At 41.6% G+C, this 16,313-nt stretch overlaps 1 protein-coding gene and 1 pseudogene across 2 annotated transcripts in view; one reads left to right on the top strand and one right to left on the bottom strand.

The window, feature by feature from the left end:
- The window catches only part of si:dkey-177p2.18 (phospholipase B1, membrane-associated), a 25,385-nt gene extending 11,899 nt beyond the window's left edge, over window positions 1-13,486 (bottom strand). Inside the window, exons 1-11 of one of the 2 annotated variants that reach the window (XM_035793949.2) lie at window positions 13,341-13,486; window positions 11,985-12,075; window positions 10,633-10,691; window positions 7,757-7,824; window positions 7,476-7,519; window positions 6,812-6,932; window positions 5,136-5,187; window positions 4,532-4,612; window positions 4,361-4,426; window positions 1,973-2,064; window positions 1,094-1,175 (exon numbers count right to left, since the gene is read on the bottom strand). In XM_035793949.2, the coding sequence (XP_035649842.1) occupies window positions 1,094-1,175; window positions 1,973-2,064; window positions 4,361-4,426; window positions 4,532-4,612; window positions 5,136-5,187; window positions 6,812-6,932; window positions 7,476-7,519; window positions 7,757-7,824; window positions 10,633-10,691; window positions 11,985-12,015 (696 nt within the window). In that variant the 5' untranslated portion in view covers window positions 12,016-12,075; window positions 13,341-13,486. The remainder of the gene's footprint in view (window positions 1-1,093; window positions 1,176-1,972; window positions 2,065-4,360; window positions 4,427-4,531; window positions 4,613-5,135; window positions 5,188-6,811; window positions 6,933-7,475; window positions 7,520-7,756; window positions 7,825-10,632; window positions 10,692-11,984; window positions 12,076-13,340) is intronic. The other variant, XM_035793948.2, reaches the window with a different exon arrangement.
- On the top strand, window positions 12,906-16,313 carry LOC118397860 (protein sel-1 homolog 1-like; annotated as a pseudogene).

The following is a 16,313-nucleotide window of genomic DNA, read 5'->3' as shown; positions in this document are numbered from 1 at the left end:
ATTATTGCTCCCATGTGTCACATGTATTTATGTTAGCTTTTTCAAAAGCTTAAGAACTGGCAGTGGTCAAATTGAAAGTTTCCAGACCAACAGAAAGAAACACACAGAAGAACACTTCAACTACATTAACAATCTCAGTAACGGTTTCAGAAACTTTTTTCTTGTTATGACTGTGATATGTGGTTGTTTATCTACCTGAGTAGAATGTCACTTTGGATAAGAGTGTCTGCTAAATGACAAATGTAAATGCAAAAATGAACACTGGGTATTATTTTAATGAGCTCCACTTTCCAAACAAGACCACATTTGGTCAGTCCGGACCTTATCTGAACCAATCATAGACTTCTACATTTCACAAGTTTGGACAGTATAGCACAGTACAGTAGAGCACAGTAGAATGCAGTGTAGTACAGTACCGTAGGGTATAGTCAGGTACAATACATTACATTATACTGTACTATACTCTACTGAACTATACTACTTTTCTTTACTGTCCTGTACTCTGCTGTCCTGTACTCTGCTGTGGTCTACTGTTTTGTACTCCTATACTATGCTGTCCAAACTTGTTTATGTTTGGTCAAAATCAAGTCCAGTCCGGATCAAATCTGAACCAATTATGGACTTCTATGTTTGGGCCAAATCTTAAACAACAATAGATGTCTGTTTGGGCCAAATCAAGTTGGGTAGATGGTGGAATGAAATTGGATCAGATTTGGTCCGGTCCGAACCGGACCAGAAATGAACGGCTGGGGACGTTGAAAACTCGTCTGTGAATGGGGTGGAAATCAAGGCCAGGGGAGACTAAGCAAATTTACACTACTTTTCAATGTCCATGGACATCGGTCAGTGCCCTCGGGCTACGTTTCAAATAATCAAAGAATCTGTTAAAGATCTTTTAAAGAGTCTGCCTGGAGTGCCAGATGGGAGGGTTTTGCAGGTTTGGGTCTTTTCTATTAGTTTATTAAACCGGACAGGTTCAAACAGGCACAGATAAAGTAAATTAATAGATTTTTTCCATTTTTTAAACCCAGGTCTGCCGACACTGATAGGTTTCTGTGCTGTAGGTGGTGACATTAACCGCTAGGCCACCCACCTGAAACTCTAGGTTGATCTCCACTAGCTCCTTCAGTTCAGGGGAACCAGCCCCGGGCTTGATAAGGCAGGAACAGAATGATCTGGAACAAATGATGGGTCAAGAATCAAGGTCATGCTCAATAGGCCCGAAATGTGGTACCTTCTAAACTTCTTCCAATAAGAAACGCTGTGAAACATTTTGCTACGGTGTGCTCTAATGAGAATGACCCTAGGATCCAACTCGGTTACATAACAATTCAGGGCATCCTACGGATCTTTAAAATATTGACGTGGGGTCCCACATAAGCAACATCATCATACACAATAGAGCGAGTTGATCACAACAATATTGAAAATATGCCACGATTGCCATTATTGGCTCGTCTTAATTTGTTCCCTCCTTAAAGGAACATAAACATTGGGAAGAGACAATAATACCATCAGAAGTTGGTCTGCCGTAACCTGACAATGCCATATTGCAGAGTCTAACTTTGATGCTTATTGGGAGCCCCTAGAGCCCTCAAACTCAACTCTGGACCTCAAAGCCAGTCCCACTATTGTTTTTGTTGTTGCCCTCTAATCAGGGACTGATTTAGACCTGGGACACCAGGTGGGTGCAGTTAATTATCAGGTAGAACAGAAAACCAGTAGTCTCCAGACCTTGTAAGGAAAGAGTTGAAAATATTTTCAAGATGATGTAGGTGCAAGGGAAGAGTGGCTGTGTTCATTATGGTTTACATTTCAAGGAGATTTGGACAATTGGCTCAAGGAGGGGTGAGGCGAGAGGCTTGAGGGTGCTCTAAATGTACACCGTAGTAGGCTGAGGGTGTCCTAAAATGTACACCGTAGTGCATAGTGGTTGCATTCTAAGGTCAAAGGTCAAAGCCAGGTCACTCACCGTTGGAGCAGGCAGCCTGGGGTGGGCCTCTGGACCTGCCTCAAGGTTTCCATGGGCAGGATTTGAACTACATTCACAATCATACGGGGAACCTAGACCGCAACCATATAATTAGAATCATTCTATTTCTATGACCGCAACCAAGAGAAATGCAAATGTTGCCATGTTAACACACACTATAATACATTACACAACGGGTGGATCTAATCCTGAATGCTGAAGGCTGGTTAAAACCACATTCCAGCCAGTTCCAGAACAAAAAGACTGAACGACTGGGTCGCGTCTCTGGCAACCGAACCAATAGAACAAACGACCAGCCGGCTTGGGTACAACCATAGACTTGTGTCGGGATAATTTCTTGTGGAAGGATAAAATAGTATGAATAAATTAATCCAAATAACGTTTTTAATTAAAATGTCAATCATTGTTTGAATAACCCTTTGTATGATAATGCACGAGAAGCCGGTGTTTGAAGGATACATTGGCACGGGTGTTGTTAGGCCCAAGACAAAGTCTTGGCAATATCTCCTCCAAAAACCAGCTTCGAGGGCATTGTCAATTCTTAATAACTTTTACCCCAATTGGTAGTTACAGTCTAGTTCCATTGCTGCAACTCCCGTACGGACTTGGGAGAGGCGAAGGTCGAGAGCCGTGCGTCCTCCGCACCAATGTGTTAGAGGAAACACTGTACACCTGGTGATCGTGCATTGTGCCCGGCCCGCCACAGGAGTCGCTAGAGCGTGATGGGACAAGGACATTTCTGCCGGCCAAATCTTGCCGGCGCTGGGCAAATTGTGCGCCGCCCCATGGGTCTCCCAGTCGCAGACAGCTGTGACAGAGCCTGGACTCAAACCAGAATCTCTAGTGGCAAAGCTAGCACTGCGATGCAGTGCCTTAGACCACCGCGCCACTCGGGAGGCACTTTTATACAATGGTTTACCAACATATTCAAATAATGATGAACATATTTTCACTAAAAAAATATATATTCTTATCCCTTGCTTGCTAGCTAGCCAACTACAACTAATTTACAGTCACGTCAAATAGTGCAGCCAGAATAACAGCAAAGTAGCTGCATTTGCATTTGTTTAAGCTGTTTTCTAGTGACATTTATTTGGATACACGCACAACAATGAGCTAATAAGGTGCAATTTTACCTGGCACAGAAAATGTGCTCACTCATCAGGACACTGTTGTCCTAGCCAACAAAACACTAACACAATCACTTCAAACTGATGCTGGAAAGACTGCAAATTAGCTGTGTTTCGTTTTAACTTTTTTTCAAATCTTTTTTTTTTGTATCCATAAAAATGATGCCAGCTGATTCATGATTTCGATTGACTGAGAAAAGCTGCCTGCCTGTCTGTCTTTTTCTGACTCCCGACAGATTCATTACTGGAGATGGAATTACAATATTGTAACAATGTTGCAAATGTCAGAGTGACAGACTGCAAGGTTTATACAAATCTCCGCTGTTGAAAACAGGGCTGTATCCAGGCACTCCGCGGTTATAGCAAGCTAGGACTGATGGTTTGGTTAGCTAAACTAGCAAGTTTGTTTGTTTAGCTAACAAGGCAACTAATGTAGTTATCTAGTAAACTTGCTAGCTACTTCAGTGGATGTTGAACACATTTTTACCTGCAAATCAACACATTTCTAGCCGTACATGTGCTAAATTATAGCCATGGTATAAAACGGATAATGAACTCGGGGCTCTATGCTTTCTCTGGAAAATAATGCAACTCTGTGGAAGGTTAGTTCCTCTCCGCTAGCGCATCTTGGAACACACCTTCCACGTCATTCATTATTTTCCAGAAAACGCATAGCCCCTCGTTGATTATCCCTTACCTATACTCTACCATTCTGAGCGTTAAGTGTTGTAAATCATAATTTATAATGTGATAAAACAGCATTCTCTGTATTTTCCCTATTTATTCAGGGAAGACCCATTGAGAAGTATACTTTAAATGGGCAATCTGCAGTTGCTACGTCCAATTACTGATATGTACCCACTTATTCTTGAAGAAAATAACTTATAAATACCTCCTGAGCTTAGTTCAACTGTCGTACTCCATCAGAACCCAAAATATGAGCTTGTTTTTCTCCCATGTTTAAAAACAAGGTAAATATAAACAAACACTATAGCCTCAAAACATCTTTAAAACTGTCATTTGTATATCATAGACGGTCAGAACTGGCATCCATAGGTCTGTCTATGAATTTGAGAGTGATGGCATTTCTCCACCGCCATCCCTCGTCTTTTTACCAAAACAGGGGCGGGGAGTGCGCTTTCTTTGTTGTTTCAACTGCCGATTGCCGCTTTAAGGGATTGTAAAAATACAACAAAAAAAAATCATAGATAATATTTGTGAGCTCTCCCGATGTTACCTCGTTCATTAGCATTTCCAAGGAGTTCGTCATGTAGTGAATGTAATTGTCCACTGAGAAAAGAACCTGGGAAGGAGAGTGTTGAAACAAGCGCCAAAGTAAACACCTTTGCTCTTTCTTTATGATATTGCACATGAAGTTGCATAGCCTTCATATTACAATGACACAGACCTTATCCTTGCAGTAATCACAGATGTCGTTCATGCCTATGAGAATGGTCAGTAGCTTCCAGTCCTCATCAAAGTTCAGGCCCTGGGTAAAGAAAGGGATGAAAGAGGGGATACATTAGTCAGTCAGTACTTCATTTACCACTGTAATACAATTGCTATTCAAATCAATAAAGCATTCTTAGACATTGGTTGGAAAAGAGAGTTGCTGATCTCAAATGTAATCATAGTCAAATCCCGGGTGGGTGCCAGTCTGTTTGTCTAGCTGTTTTATTTTGGCAAGATAATGATTCCCCAAAGGTTTGGTTTGGTATTGAAATGTATTTATTACCAATTCCACGTGTGTTTATGGTATTTCCAAATGTATTATTACCATAATCTTCATAACCAAATAGAGCAGTGATGAGATGGAGTGGTACACACTTGTAAACACCTGATGTTGTTTTTGAGTTCTGCTCTTCTTTAGTTGGCTAAAGCAGAAACACACCGTAACCTATGCTACCATCTTCAGTGATAAGGTCTAAATAGCACAAGTTGTTATCAGACGCGTTTGAATATAACAGGGTTTTATCCTATACAGTATTTTGGAGACGTAGGGGGTTTCTTACCTCATAGTTTCTCAGTGTGTCGATGAGATGTCTGGTCTGCCCTGGTAGATTACTAAGGGACAGTTACGCAACATTACAATACACATCATAACACTGAGGAAAAAAGCACCAGCTACAGTCTGCAATTGGTACATTCATTTTGGGATTTTAAATTGATGATAGCCATTGATTATTGCGGGAATGTAACTTATAAACACTGATGAGCTTAGTTCAACTGTCTTACCCCACCCGAACACCAAATAGAAGCTTGTTTTAACGTTGTTGTAAGCAAACACTGTATAGTTTCAAAACTAGGTAAACTATCATTTTGAACTCATGGTTGGTCAGTCTTGGCATCCATAGCTCCAACTCGAGTTATGAGTATAGAGTATATATGAGTTTAAGAGTGGTTACATATCTCTAGCCTCATCCCTCAGCTGTTAACCAAAACAAAGGGCAGAGTGGTCAGTTTGTTGTTGTTTTTTAAATCCCAGACTGTAGCTTTAAGCATGTTAAATGTGAAATATGTTCTCCAATTGTATTAATGACGTGAATGAACATATGCACATTTTATTGAATACCAGAAATACTGAATTTACAAGTGGCTGAATCAGATAAAATGTGTTTGTTTGTAGAATGTGTTGTTTTTGATATTTCGTGAGTTGTGCATAACATAAAAATCATACTGAGTGATTCATAAAATCATTTTGATTGTGATATTAGTGAAGGTCAAAACGGTGACACAATGTCCTGTCTTAGCATGGAACAGGCAGATAATATTATCAGGAGGAACACTGGGAAATATGAGTCTTTCAGAACATTATCAGAGAAGGGTTAGTCAAGGCTAGTATCACCATAGAGTTGGATAGAGAGCAACCCTGGACACTGCCTTAATTCCAATCAGGTCAGCAGGAGGAGTCAGCCAATTAATTATACTCCTGAGCAAACATTCCATAACTGCGGCTGTAAATGGCTGTAAATCACCAACCTTGGCTTTATACCGGTTCAGACAATACACAATCCAGCACAACAGGTGGTGATGTGCACCTTTTCAGTTTATTTACAAACTGCCAATACACTCTTGGAAGTAGAAAAATAAGCAATTGACTACTTTAAAATGGAGATAGACATCAATGTCTCTGTCCATGTCGTCACAGAAGACACCATTACAAGGATAGGAGGTGTGGCATCTTTCCATATCTAGAATTGCCACATTCATTACTTATTTTCAAAAGTCTGAATGAAAAACTTTAAAACGAACAACCCAAATATCAGATTATGTTGAGCTGTTACAGAATGAAATGAACAATAAGTACAGAGACAGAAATGAGTTATGAAACAAAATAAATGAGTGTAGCACAGGCAGCTACACATAATATCGCTGAAATCGTCAGATTGTGTATGTAACTCTGGCCTCATCAAGAAACGTGGTGTGACAACAACGTGATTTCGAGGTATGGCTACACGAGACTAGTGTAACTCAAATGTGCAGTGTCATTTAACTAAAATCTGCAGCCACTTAAAAGTTAGTTTAGATATGCTATGAGCCATCAGACCACTGTGTTATACAAGCATTGTGCCAGTACCATGGCACAAACTTGCTTTTTAGTGCACACAACTCTATGCATCACTTCCATTGGTTAAATCTCTGGCAGACAGACAGTATATTTGCATATTTCACCATAGTGGTTTCTTACAAGGTGTTGTGTCCGGTCACGGCCAGGTTGAATCCTGTTTCGCTGAGGGGGGCTGAGGTTCCATGGACAGTCTTGGCCGGTGCAGCACCAAGCACATTGGGATTGAAAAGCCTTACGATATCTAGAGCACATGCCAAGGAGGGTTCACACAGGGAAAGAAAATCAAATATATATATATATATATTTGTATATATAAGTGAGTGCTGGCCTTTTTTATTTGATTTATTTCTGGTTCCAAGCACCCTTTCTATTGGGTTACCAATTCTAACCTTAACCATTAGTGTGGGAAATGCATCTAGGGGCAACTTCCCCCTACACCTTACGCTCACACAGGTAGAACTTGAAGGATGATAGGACACTGTGCATTCTATCGTCAAGGTAGATGTTGCCTCTAACCATAGATCAAGGATGTGCTATTAATTCAAACCTAACCATAACCAGGCAAAAACAATGCAAGATAAAGCCTGAGTGCTAGTATTGCTGTTCTATTACACCCACTCCTTGTTATCTATGGCTTTACAATTATAGAAATTAAGTTGGCAAGAGCACAAACAGATCTGGGACCAGGCTGCCCAAGCTCCGTCTGGTTAGAATGAATGTGTGCCAATGAATGACTAATGTTCCTACAAAGCTCAAGGTGGTATTTGAGTCGAAAGGCACTTACTTGCCAGTGTAATGACATCTTGGTATGATCCATGGCCCCCGATGCTGCAAGGTACAATACATTTTCCACTATAGGGTCATTAAGTTGTCATTCAAAACAATTGCATTGCTTCCAAATGATGACAATAATTGACTGATTATTATTAGACAGAGAACTACCATTCAGAATACCCAAATAACGGATAAGAAAGCATACATTACTATGTAAAGTTGTCATCTTGATACAATTCTTATTCTCATCATTCTTGTCATATTCTCATCTAAAGACAATTAATTGGGTACCTCCATGACACGTGACGGAACTCGATAGGAATCCCAAGGACGTTGGTGGCATTGGCACCTATGGCGGTCTGAATAGAGAGGGCAAGACAGTCCATGTAGCAATTCATCAAACAATCAACCACAAGGTTAGTCATATGATTATACCTATTAATAACACTTTCCTTTCAAGCGAGACAGTAACCACAAAACTGTTAATGGAAAACTACAGTGTGTTAATCGAAACAGTAACTTCCATTATGATACAGCCATGACTGCAATGAATGGTCAAATATTATTCAACTATGACATTGACATACAGTGCCTTCGGAAAGTACTCAGAACCCTTATTATAAAATGGATTAAGAAAAATCTGAAATCTACACACAATATGCCATAATGACAAAGCGAAAACAGGTTTTTTGAATTTTTTGGAATTGCTTTACAAGTAAAAAACAGAAATACCTTATTTGTGTAAGTATTCAGACCCTTTGCTATGAGACTCAAAATGTATCTCATGTGCATCCTGTTTCTGTTGATCATCCTTGAGATGTTTGTACAACTTCATTGGAGTCCACGTCTGGTAAATTAAATTGATTGGACATGATTTGGAAAAGGACACACTGTCTAAATAAGGTTCCACAGTTGACAGTGCATGTCAGAGAAAAAAACAAACCATGAAGTCGAGTGAATTGCCCGTAGAGTGCATAAACAGGATTGTGTCGAGGCACAGATCTGGGGAAGGGTAGCAAAAAATGTCTCCAGCATTGAAGGTCCCCAAGAACCCAGTGGCCTCCATCATTCTTAAATGGCAGAAGTTTGGAACCACCAAGACTCTTTCAAGAGCTGGCCACCTGGCCAAACTGAACCATCGGGGGACAAGGGCCTTGGTCAGGGACGTGACCAAGAACCTGATGGTCACTCTGACAGAGCTCCAGAGGTCCTCTGTGGAGAAGGGAGAAACTTCCAGAAGGACAACCATCTCTGCAGCACTCCACCAATCAGGCCTTTATGGTAGAGTGGCCAGACAGAAGCCACTCCTCAGGAAAAGGGACATGACAGCCCGCTTGGAATTTGCCAAAAGGTACCTAAAGGACTCGGGCCATGAGAAATAAGATTCTCTTGTCTGATGAAACCAAGAGTGAACTCTTTGGCCTGAATGTCAAGCGTCACGTCTGGAGGAAACCTGGCACATCCCTACGGTGAAGCATGATGGTGGCAGCATCATGATGTGGGGATGTTTTTCAGTGGCAGGGACTGGGAGACTAGTCAGGATGGGGAAAAGATTAAAGGAACAAAGTACAGAGAGATCCTTGATTAAACCCTGCTCCAGAGAGCTCAGGATTTCAGACTGAGGAGAAGGTTCACCTTCCAACCACACAGCAATCCTAAGCACACAGCCAAGACAGCGCAGGAGTGGCTTTGGGACAAGTCTTTGAATATCCTTGAGTGGGCCAGCCAGAGCCCGGACTTAAACCCAATCTAACATCTCTTGAGATACCTGAAAATAGCTGTGCAGCAAAACTCCCCATCCAACTTGACAGAGTTTGAGAGGATCTGCAGAGAAGAATGGGAGAAATCCCCAAATACAGGTGTGCCAAGCTTATAGCGTCATACCCAAGAAGACTCGAGGCTGTAATCGCTGCCAAAGGTGCTTCAACAAAGTACTGAGTAAAGGGTCTGAATAGTTATGTAAATGTGATATTGTATTTTTTCATAAATTAGCAACAATTTCTAAAAACCTGTTTTTGCGTAGTTATTATTTTAGTTTATTGTGTGTGGATTGAGGAGGGGAAAATTATTAAATCCATTTTAGAAAAAGGCTGTAACGTAACAAAATGTGGAATTTTTTTTTGAAAAAGCCAAGGAGTCAGTCAAGGATTATTTCCCGAAGGCACTGTATGTGCCAAAGATGAGCAAATTCAGCTATTATGATTAAAGCAATCTGCCCGAACGATTAGAACATTCTGAGTTCAATGTTAACTTTTTTTTTCTCTCACTGGCCTGAACAGAATTTCTCATGGCCCTGACCTGCGGTGGTTTAATGGTTTAAATGCATTGAGATCTTGAGCCCACAACAGTTTTAAATGAATTGGTTAGTTGTGTTGGTCCATTCCAGACAGTTCAGTTAAACTCATTACAGTAACTACTTTCAATATATTTCCATGCAGCGTTGAGTGAAACTGCTCCATTATGCTAGACGGCATGGTTTCGCATTTACTAGTTTCAGTTTGGAAAAGGTGACACACCAGTTGCTTTAAAGATGAAATACAAGATTTGAAAAACAACAAAGCAGCCACCCCATCACTTGTTTTGGTACTCTTAAATTCATAGACTGAGCTGTGGACACGAGGACTGACCATCCATGACATCAACGTTATTGTTTTAAAGGCCCAGTACAGTCCAAAAAATTGATTTTCCTGTATTTCATATACATTTCCACACTGTGAGGTTGGAATAATACTGTGAAATTGTGAAAATGATGATGATGCCCTTCTAGTGTAAGATAAAATAATGGTTTTGTTGAGATGGAGTTTTTCCAAACATCTGCCAATAACAGCTCATTTTCAGTTTTCCCTTCCCCACTCAGACCTTCCCAGACAGTCCTTTCAAAATTCTTGCTTGACAAATTGGTCTTTGCTAAAATGTTCTTATATGTATTTTAATTTGTTATTTTTTTATTACATTCAAAACCATCACAGTAAAGTATTTAATTGGTTCTCAGAAATGATTAGATATTGAGATACAATTGTCTGCATTGGACATTTATCATTCACTGCAGTCCACAAATGGATGTACCAATCACGTACCCCTTTAAGTAACACCCACAGCCCCAAAAACTCTGGTCAAGAGTCAAGTGTAAAGTGTTTGTGTTAAGACAAACTCAACGTTGAACTCACCGTCAGAGAATCCCCCAGGGCAGCAATGACTTTAATGTCCGCTGCCTTTACCAACTCAACTAAAGAGCAAGAAGAGAGACAAAGTCAAGAGAGAGGACACATTGGTGGATATTGAGAGAGAGAGAGAGAGAGCGAGAGAGAGAGAGAGAGAGAGAGAGATTTATAATGACCGGCCATAATGCACACGTTGCTGACCCAGGTGGCCTCCTACACTGTCCACATATCATATTAGGTTGTAGAGGGCTAATATAAGAGGTTTGTCACTGTGCTTGCCTCCTTTCTTGTCCCCTTGGACCGGGGACCATGCTTGACAAGAGGTCACGTCTTTGTTTATTACACTAGAAAAGCTAGCGATACAATAGCGTGATTCGATTTCAAGCTAGCGATTCGATTTACAGCTGGGGAGGGAGGTTATGAATCCAACACCATTACACTAACAACATTGATTCAATTGTTCAACTCCCACAAGGAAAACATACAACAGGGTTCCCCAACTGGCGGCCCGCGGATGATTTTATCTGGCCCCCCGAGTTTACTGTGCAAAAACAATAATAATAATACAAAATATATATATTCAAATATTGCTTCACGCAAAAGACTAAAACTCCAGCAAATAACCTCCAAGTAATTCAAATGTTGGAATCTGTTCCAAAGTATTCCCAAGTATACATGCATAGCAGAGAGATATACAGTGCATTCGGAAAGTATTCAGACCCCTTGAATTTTTCCACATTTTGTTACGTTACAGCCTTATTCTAAAATGTATTAAATTGTTTTTGTCATCTCATCAATCTACACACAATACCCCACAATGACAAAACAAAAACTGTTTTTTATACATTTTGCAAATCTATAAAAAAATATTTAAAAATATCACATTTACCTAAGTATTCAGATCCTTTACTCAATACTTTGTTGAAGCACCTTTGTCAGTTATTACATCCTTGAGTCTTCTTGGCACACCTGTATTTGGTCTAAATACTTTCCGAATGCACTATACGTGATCATATACAAATGCAAGCAAGTTTTGACATTTTTACATTTTAGTCAAATATAATATCTGTTGGGCGTCTTTGCAATCAATTTAGTCTACAAATGATTTGTAATTATGTTCCGGGCCCCTGACCATCCACTCAAGAAAATCTAGTTGATGATCTCTAACATACAGTATTTACTCAGAGAGAAGGCAGTGGAAGATGTCTCTAAGGACTGGTCTAGGATCTGCCCCCAAAACCCTAGCCTTGCAATGCTGCCTGATTCCACAAGCTTACAAGTTAGAGAATAAGACTGGCCTGGGATCAGTTCACATATTGACTTTCTAAATCAACTCTAATGGGATGGTCCCATCTTACCTGATGAGGGGACAGCGGGCGAGCGACTCATGTCAGGACATTGAAAAGGAGAATGTGTGAAGTTCACCGGTCTGGTTTTCTCTGGAAACTCCTGAAACAAGATCGAGAGTGAAGGAGAGAAAAGAATAGATACACAAATAGAAAGTAGAACGCAGTAAATATGTCTGTACATATTTCTGATTATAATGGAGGAAATGATGGTCCCCTGGTACCAATACGAGTTGCAAGGGTACAAGAATCCACATCAGACCAGAAAGATGTTCCAACCTCTAAGATACAACTGTGTGTGTGTGTGTGTGTGTGTGTGTGTGTGTGTGTGTGTGTGTGTGTGTGTGTGTGTGTGTGTGTGCGTGTGTGTGCGTCAAATGCTATCAATACCGAACAAACATCTACAAACATTCAGATAACCTGACATGACACTGAATATTAACTTGAATAACAAACAACCAAGGTCATGTAGTCATAGCAGAATCAGTCAGGCATGTCATTAAAGAGATAGTTCACCCAAATGACAAAATTGGTTTTCCTAACCTGTAAGCAGTCTATGTACAAGTTATGACAGTAATCCATGCTTTGGTGTAGTTTCCCTGGCAGTGGCTGGCACTGTTACCAAATGCTAATGTTTTAGCATGTGGCAAAATTCCCATTCATGTCATGGGACCAAAATGAGCATTTTTCACACATCATGTTCAAATCATGCTAATATTGGTCCAATGACTTAAATGTGATTTTTGGCACAAATGCTAAAATGTAAGCATGTGGAAACAGTGCCAAGGAAACAAACCAAAGCATGGATTGCTGTCATACCTTGTCCATAGACCGCTTACAGGGAAAGGAAACCAATATGTCATTTTGCAATTTGGGTGAACTATCCCTTTAACTGTAGCATGATGTACAACTACACATACCAATGTGTAAGTGATGTACACAAAGACCAATGAAGTATCTTCAGGTAATTCAAGTCAAGTAACAAATTCTTAATTGATATACTGTAGATCAATATCTAGCATAGGTCTCCTTGATGTGAGATGACATAACACACTTATAAGCACTAAATAACCATTCAATCAAAATACCATTGATGAAAGATAATTTAAACTTGTTACATTCATTGCTATGAATGTGTTTTGAAGGCCTTTACATTACCAAAGGTTACCGAAGGCGCCTATAGAAAATAAAAGCTCTGGGGTGAAGTTTCCCCTAGGTACAAATCTAGGATCAGCTTCCCCGCCCCCAATCCTAACCTTAACCATTAGATATGTAAATGTACAACTGCTCCAACATCAGCGTCTTGGGGCAACTTCACCCTAGACCAATCCTACACCAAGATGATAAAAGGGTCAAATGGGACAGTACCTTGTGGAGAGCCTCCTGGCTGTAGTGTCGTATGCCTTCCTCATACTGCCACCACCACTTGTTGCCTTAGAAGGAGACAGTATCCATGAAGGGGTGTCTTCCCAGCAGGCAAAACTGGTTGGAATGATGTCATAACAACAACCAGAAACTGGTTGAAATTATATCATTATGCTGTCATTACAACCAGTTTTGCCTGCTGAGTTTGTCCTGGTGCTTACATAACCCAGCCAATACAAAGACCAAGAGAAACTGAAGTCAGGTTATGAGGAAAGCATATTTTTTCTGTTGTGATTACGACCTACTTCTGTAGTCTTCATCACCGCTGCGGGCTGCCAAACTTTTATATGTCTAACTTTTGACACCAAAAATCCCTGATGTTCCTTTTTAAACAGGTCCTCCATTATCTAAACCAACATCGACCTACCCAAGCCAGGCCCCTCTTTCAGAAAAAACTGCTCGCCCCAACAATGTGGCCACAGTAACTGACATGTGTGTGGAATGTGTGTGGAATGTGTGTGTGTGTGTGTGTGTGTGTGTGTGTGTGTGTGTGTGTGTGTGTGTGTGTGTGTGTGTGTGTGTGTGTGTGTGTGTGTGTGTGTGTGTGTGTGTGTGTGTGTGTGTGTGTGTGTGTGTGTGTGTGTGTGTGTGTGTGTAAAATGTGAAATATGCACAGATAGGGACTCTGTGCATGCTGTTCTCCTGCTGGTTCCAGCACTTACCTTTGGCAGAGGAGACTAGCGCACAGGTTGCCACGGCAATCAAAAGCCACCCCATAGTGGCGTGTGGTGTGTGGGGACAGCACAATGTGATGCACGTCCAGAGGGCACGGCCATTATATGAGGCCAACCTTATCTCCCCCACCCAAAACAGCTGAGTGACAAAGTCCGGGCCCAGTTATACAGAAAGCATAAAGGATCGGTCATAGAGCTAGTAGCACAAGGGAACTGACCTCCACACAGCCAATTAGCCATTATTATAGACAGGACCGGCTTTAGTCTTTTGGGGGCCCTTAGTGATATTTGGGTAGCGAGGCCCCTCCACCAAGTAGATACATGTTTATTTTTTTTACATTTCCTGCAATTCTACACATTTTTGCCATGGGGTGTAAAGAAAATGTTACACTGTTAAAGCAAGCTTTCTGCAGTTCTACGCATTTTGCCATTGGGTGGAGAGACAATTTGGGAATTTTTTAACAAATGTCATGGAATTCTACTCAATTCTACTCACACAGAGACATTTTTGCAGTTTTAAAGCAAATTTCATGCAATTCTACACATTTTCCAACATATCCCATTATATGCTACAACAAAGATCATGTTATATGATCCCATGACATTTGGTTTCAAAAACTGGGCCCAGGTTATACAGTGTCTAGGATAAAGCTGGGGGAGTACCATTTCTACGGGTACAGGTACTGACATGGACTACGAGACCGCTGTCATCCACTATAGGCTGGCCTCGGAGCAGCAGCACAGCACTCAGGCCATGTTCAACTTGGGCTACATGCACGAGAAAGGCCTGGGCATCAAACAGGTGGGCACACGCACATAAACAAACTCATTCATACACACATGCAACCCTATAAGTCTAACCCCTTACTTTCCACTCTCCTGTAGGATATCCACCTGGCCAAGCGTTTCTACGACATGGCTGCTGAGGCTAGTCCCGAAGCTCAGGTGCCCGTCTTCCTGGCTCTGTGTAAACTGGGCCTGGTCTACATCCTGCAATACCTGCACGACCTCAACGTGAGTGTACAGTACAGAGCACTTCCTGGACCCGGTGCCTCTGGGAGTTTCATTTCCCTGGTCGTTTCCATTTCAACTCATGGGGGCCAGGCTCAATGTTTGAGGCTAACTTAATTTATTACATTTGTACAGGATTCATGGGATTGTATTATGTTTGTTCAATGTAGTCAATGCTCTCTCTCTCTTTCTGCTCCCTCTGACCGACCCTCTCTCTTTCTCCCCTCCCACCCTGTATCATCTCTCTCTCCCCTCCACCAGATGAGTGAGGTGGTCAGTCAGGTGGACCTGGACCAGCTCCTGGACCCTGAGTGGGACCTCTACCTGATGACGGTAATCGCCCTGCTGCAAGGCACCGTCATCACCTACCGCCAGAGACAACACAATGCCCCCTCCTCCCCCTCCTCCCCCAGCCAAGCCTGCTCAGGAGCAGGCCCAGCCAGAGGTCCAACCTGAGGCCCAGGCCCAGCCCGAGGCCGAAGAGGCGCAGCAGTGAGCGATAGAGATGGAGTGGGAAGAGAGAAAGGGAAGGTGATATCCTGACCCATACCCTCTTCTCTGGGGGGGTTGGTGGGGTGGGTAAAGGCAGACTAACTTGCTCCCATCTTGGGCACCACCTTTTCCCTCCTGACTCCGGCATGTTGACCACAGACTGTAGGCTACTGAACAGGCCAGACTCGCCCTACTTAACTCTCTGTCTCTGTCAATGCTCTCAGACCTTCCAAGTTGAAGAATGAAGAAAGGAATCGGTGAGAGGGAGAGTGGAGTAGGTTGATGGACAAGGCCATGGAACAGAGGCTGTAGAAAAGACAATATAGACTCGAAACCTCTTAGAGTGTGACTCAGGGTACCGGCAGCAGAATCACTTCTCAGAACTAGCCACGTGGGGCGATCGAGGCATCTTCTTAATTATCGTCCGATCTGGGAATGAAACGGTCTTGTATTGTGCGCTCTAGTAGCGATTGGGCTTCGGAAACAACGGCCAGATTTTTTCCCCCGCTTTTCCTTTTCAGGTTTTATGTACGAGTTTAAGGTTACAACTCTACTTATCGGAAAATAAGATTCCAGATGTCTACATAAACCTTGCAATACCAACATATTTGTCAGGTGGCAGTAATCAGAACTGGGCATGTGAAGTCATCTTCATCTCCTTGTCTTTAGCAAAATATTTTTCACAAATACGCTTTGTTAGGAACATGTTTTGTAAGCATGTTCTGTTCATAAACAATTA

The sequence above is a fragment of the Oncorhynchus keta genome, chromosome 19, assembly GCF_023373465.1.
Source record: "Oncorhynchus keta strain PuntledgeMale-10-30-2019 chromosome 19, Oket_V2, whole genome shotgun sequence".
Lineage (NCBI taxonomy): Eukaryota > Metazoa > Chordata > Actinopteri > Salmoniformes > Salmonidae > Oncorhynchus > Oncorhynchus keta.
This window is presented reverse-complemented; position numbering and strand designations above follow the sequence as displayed.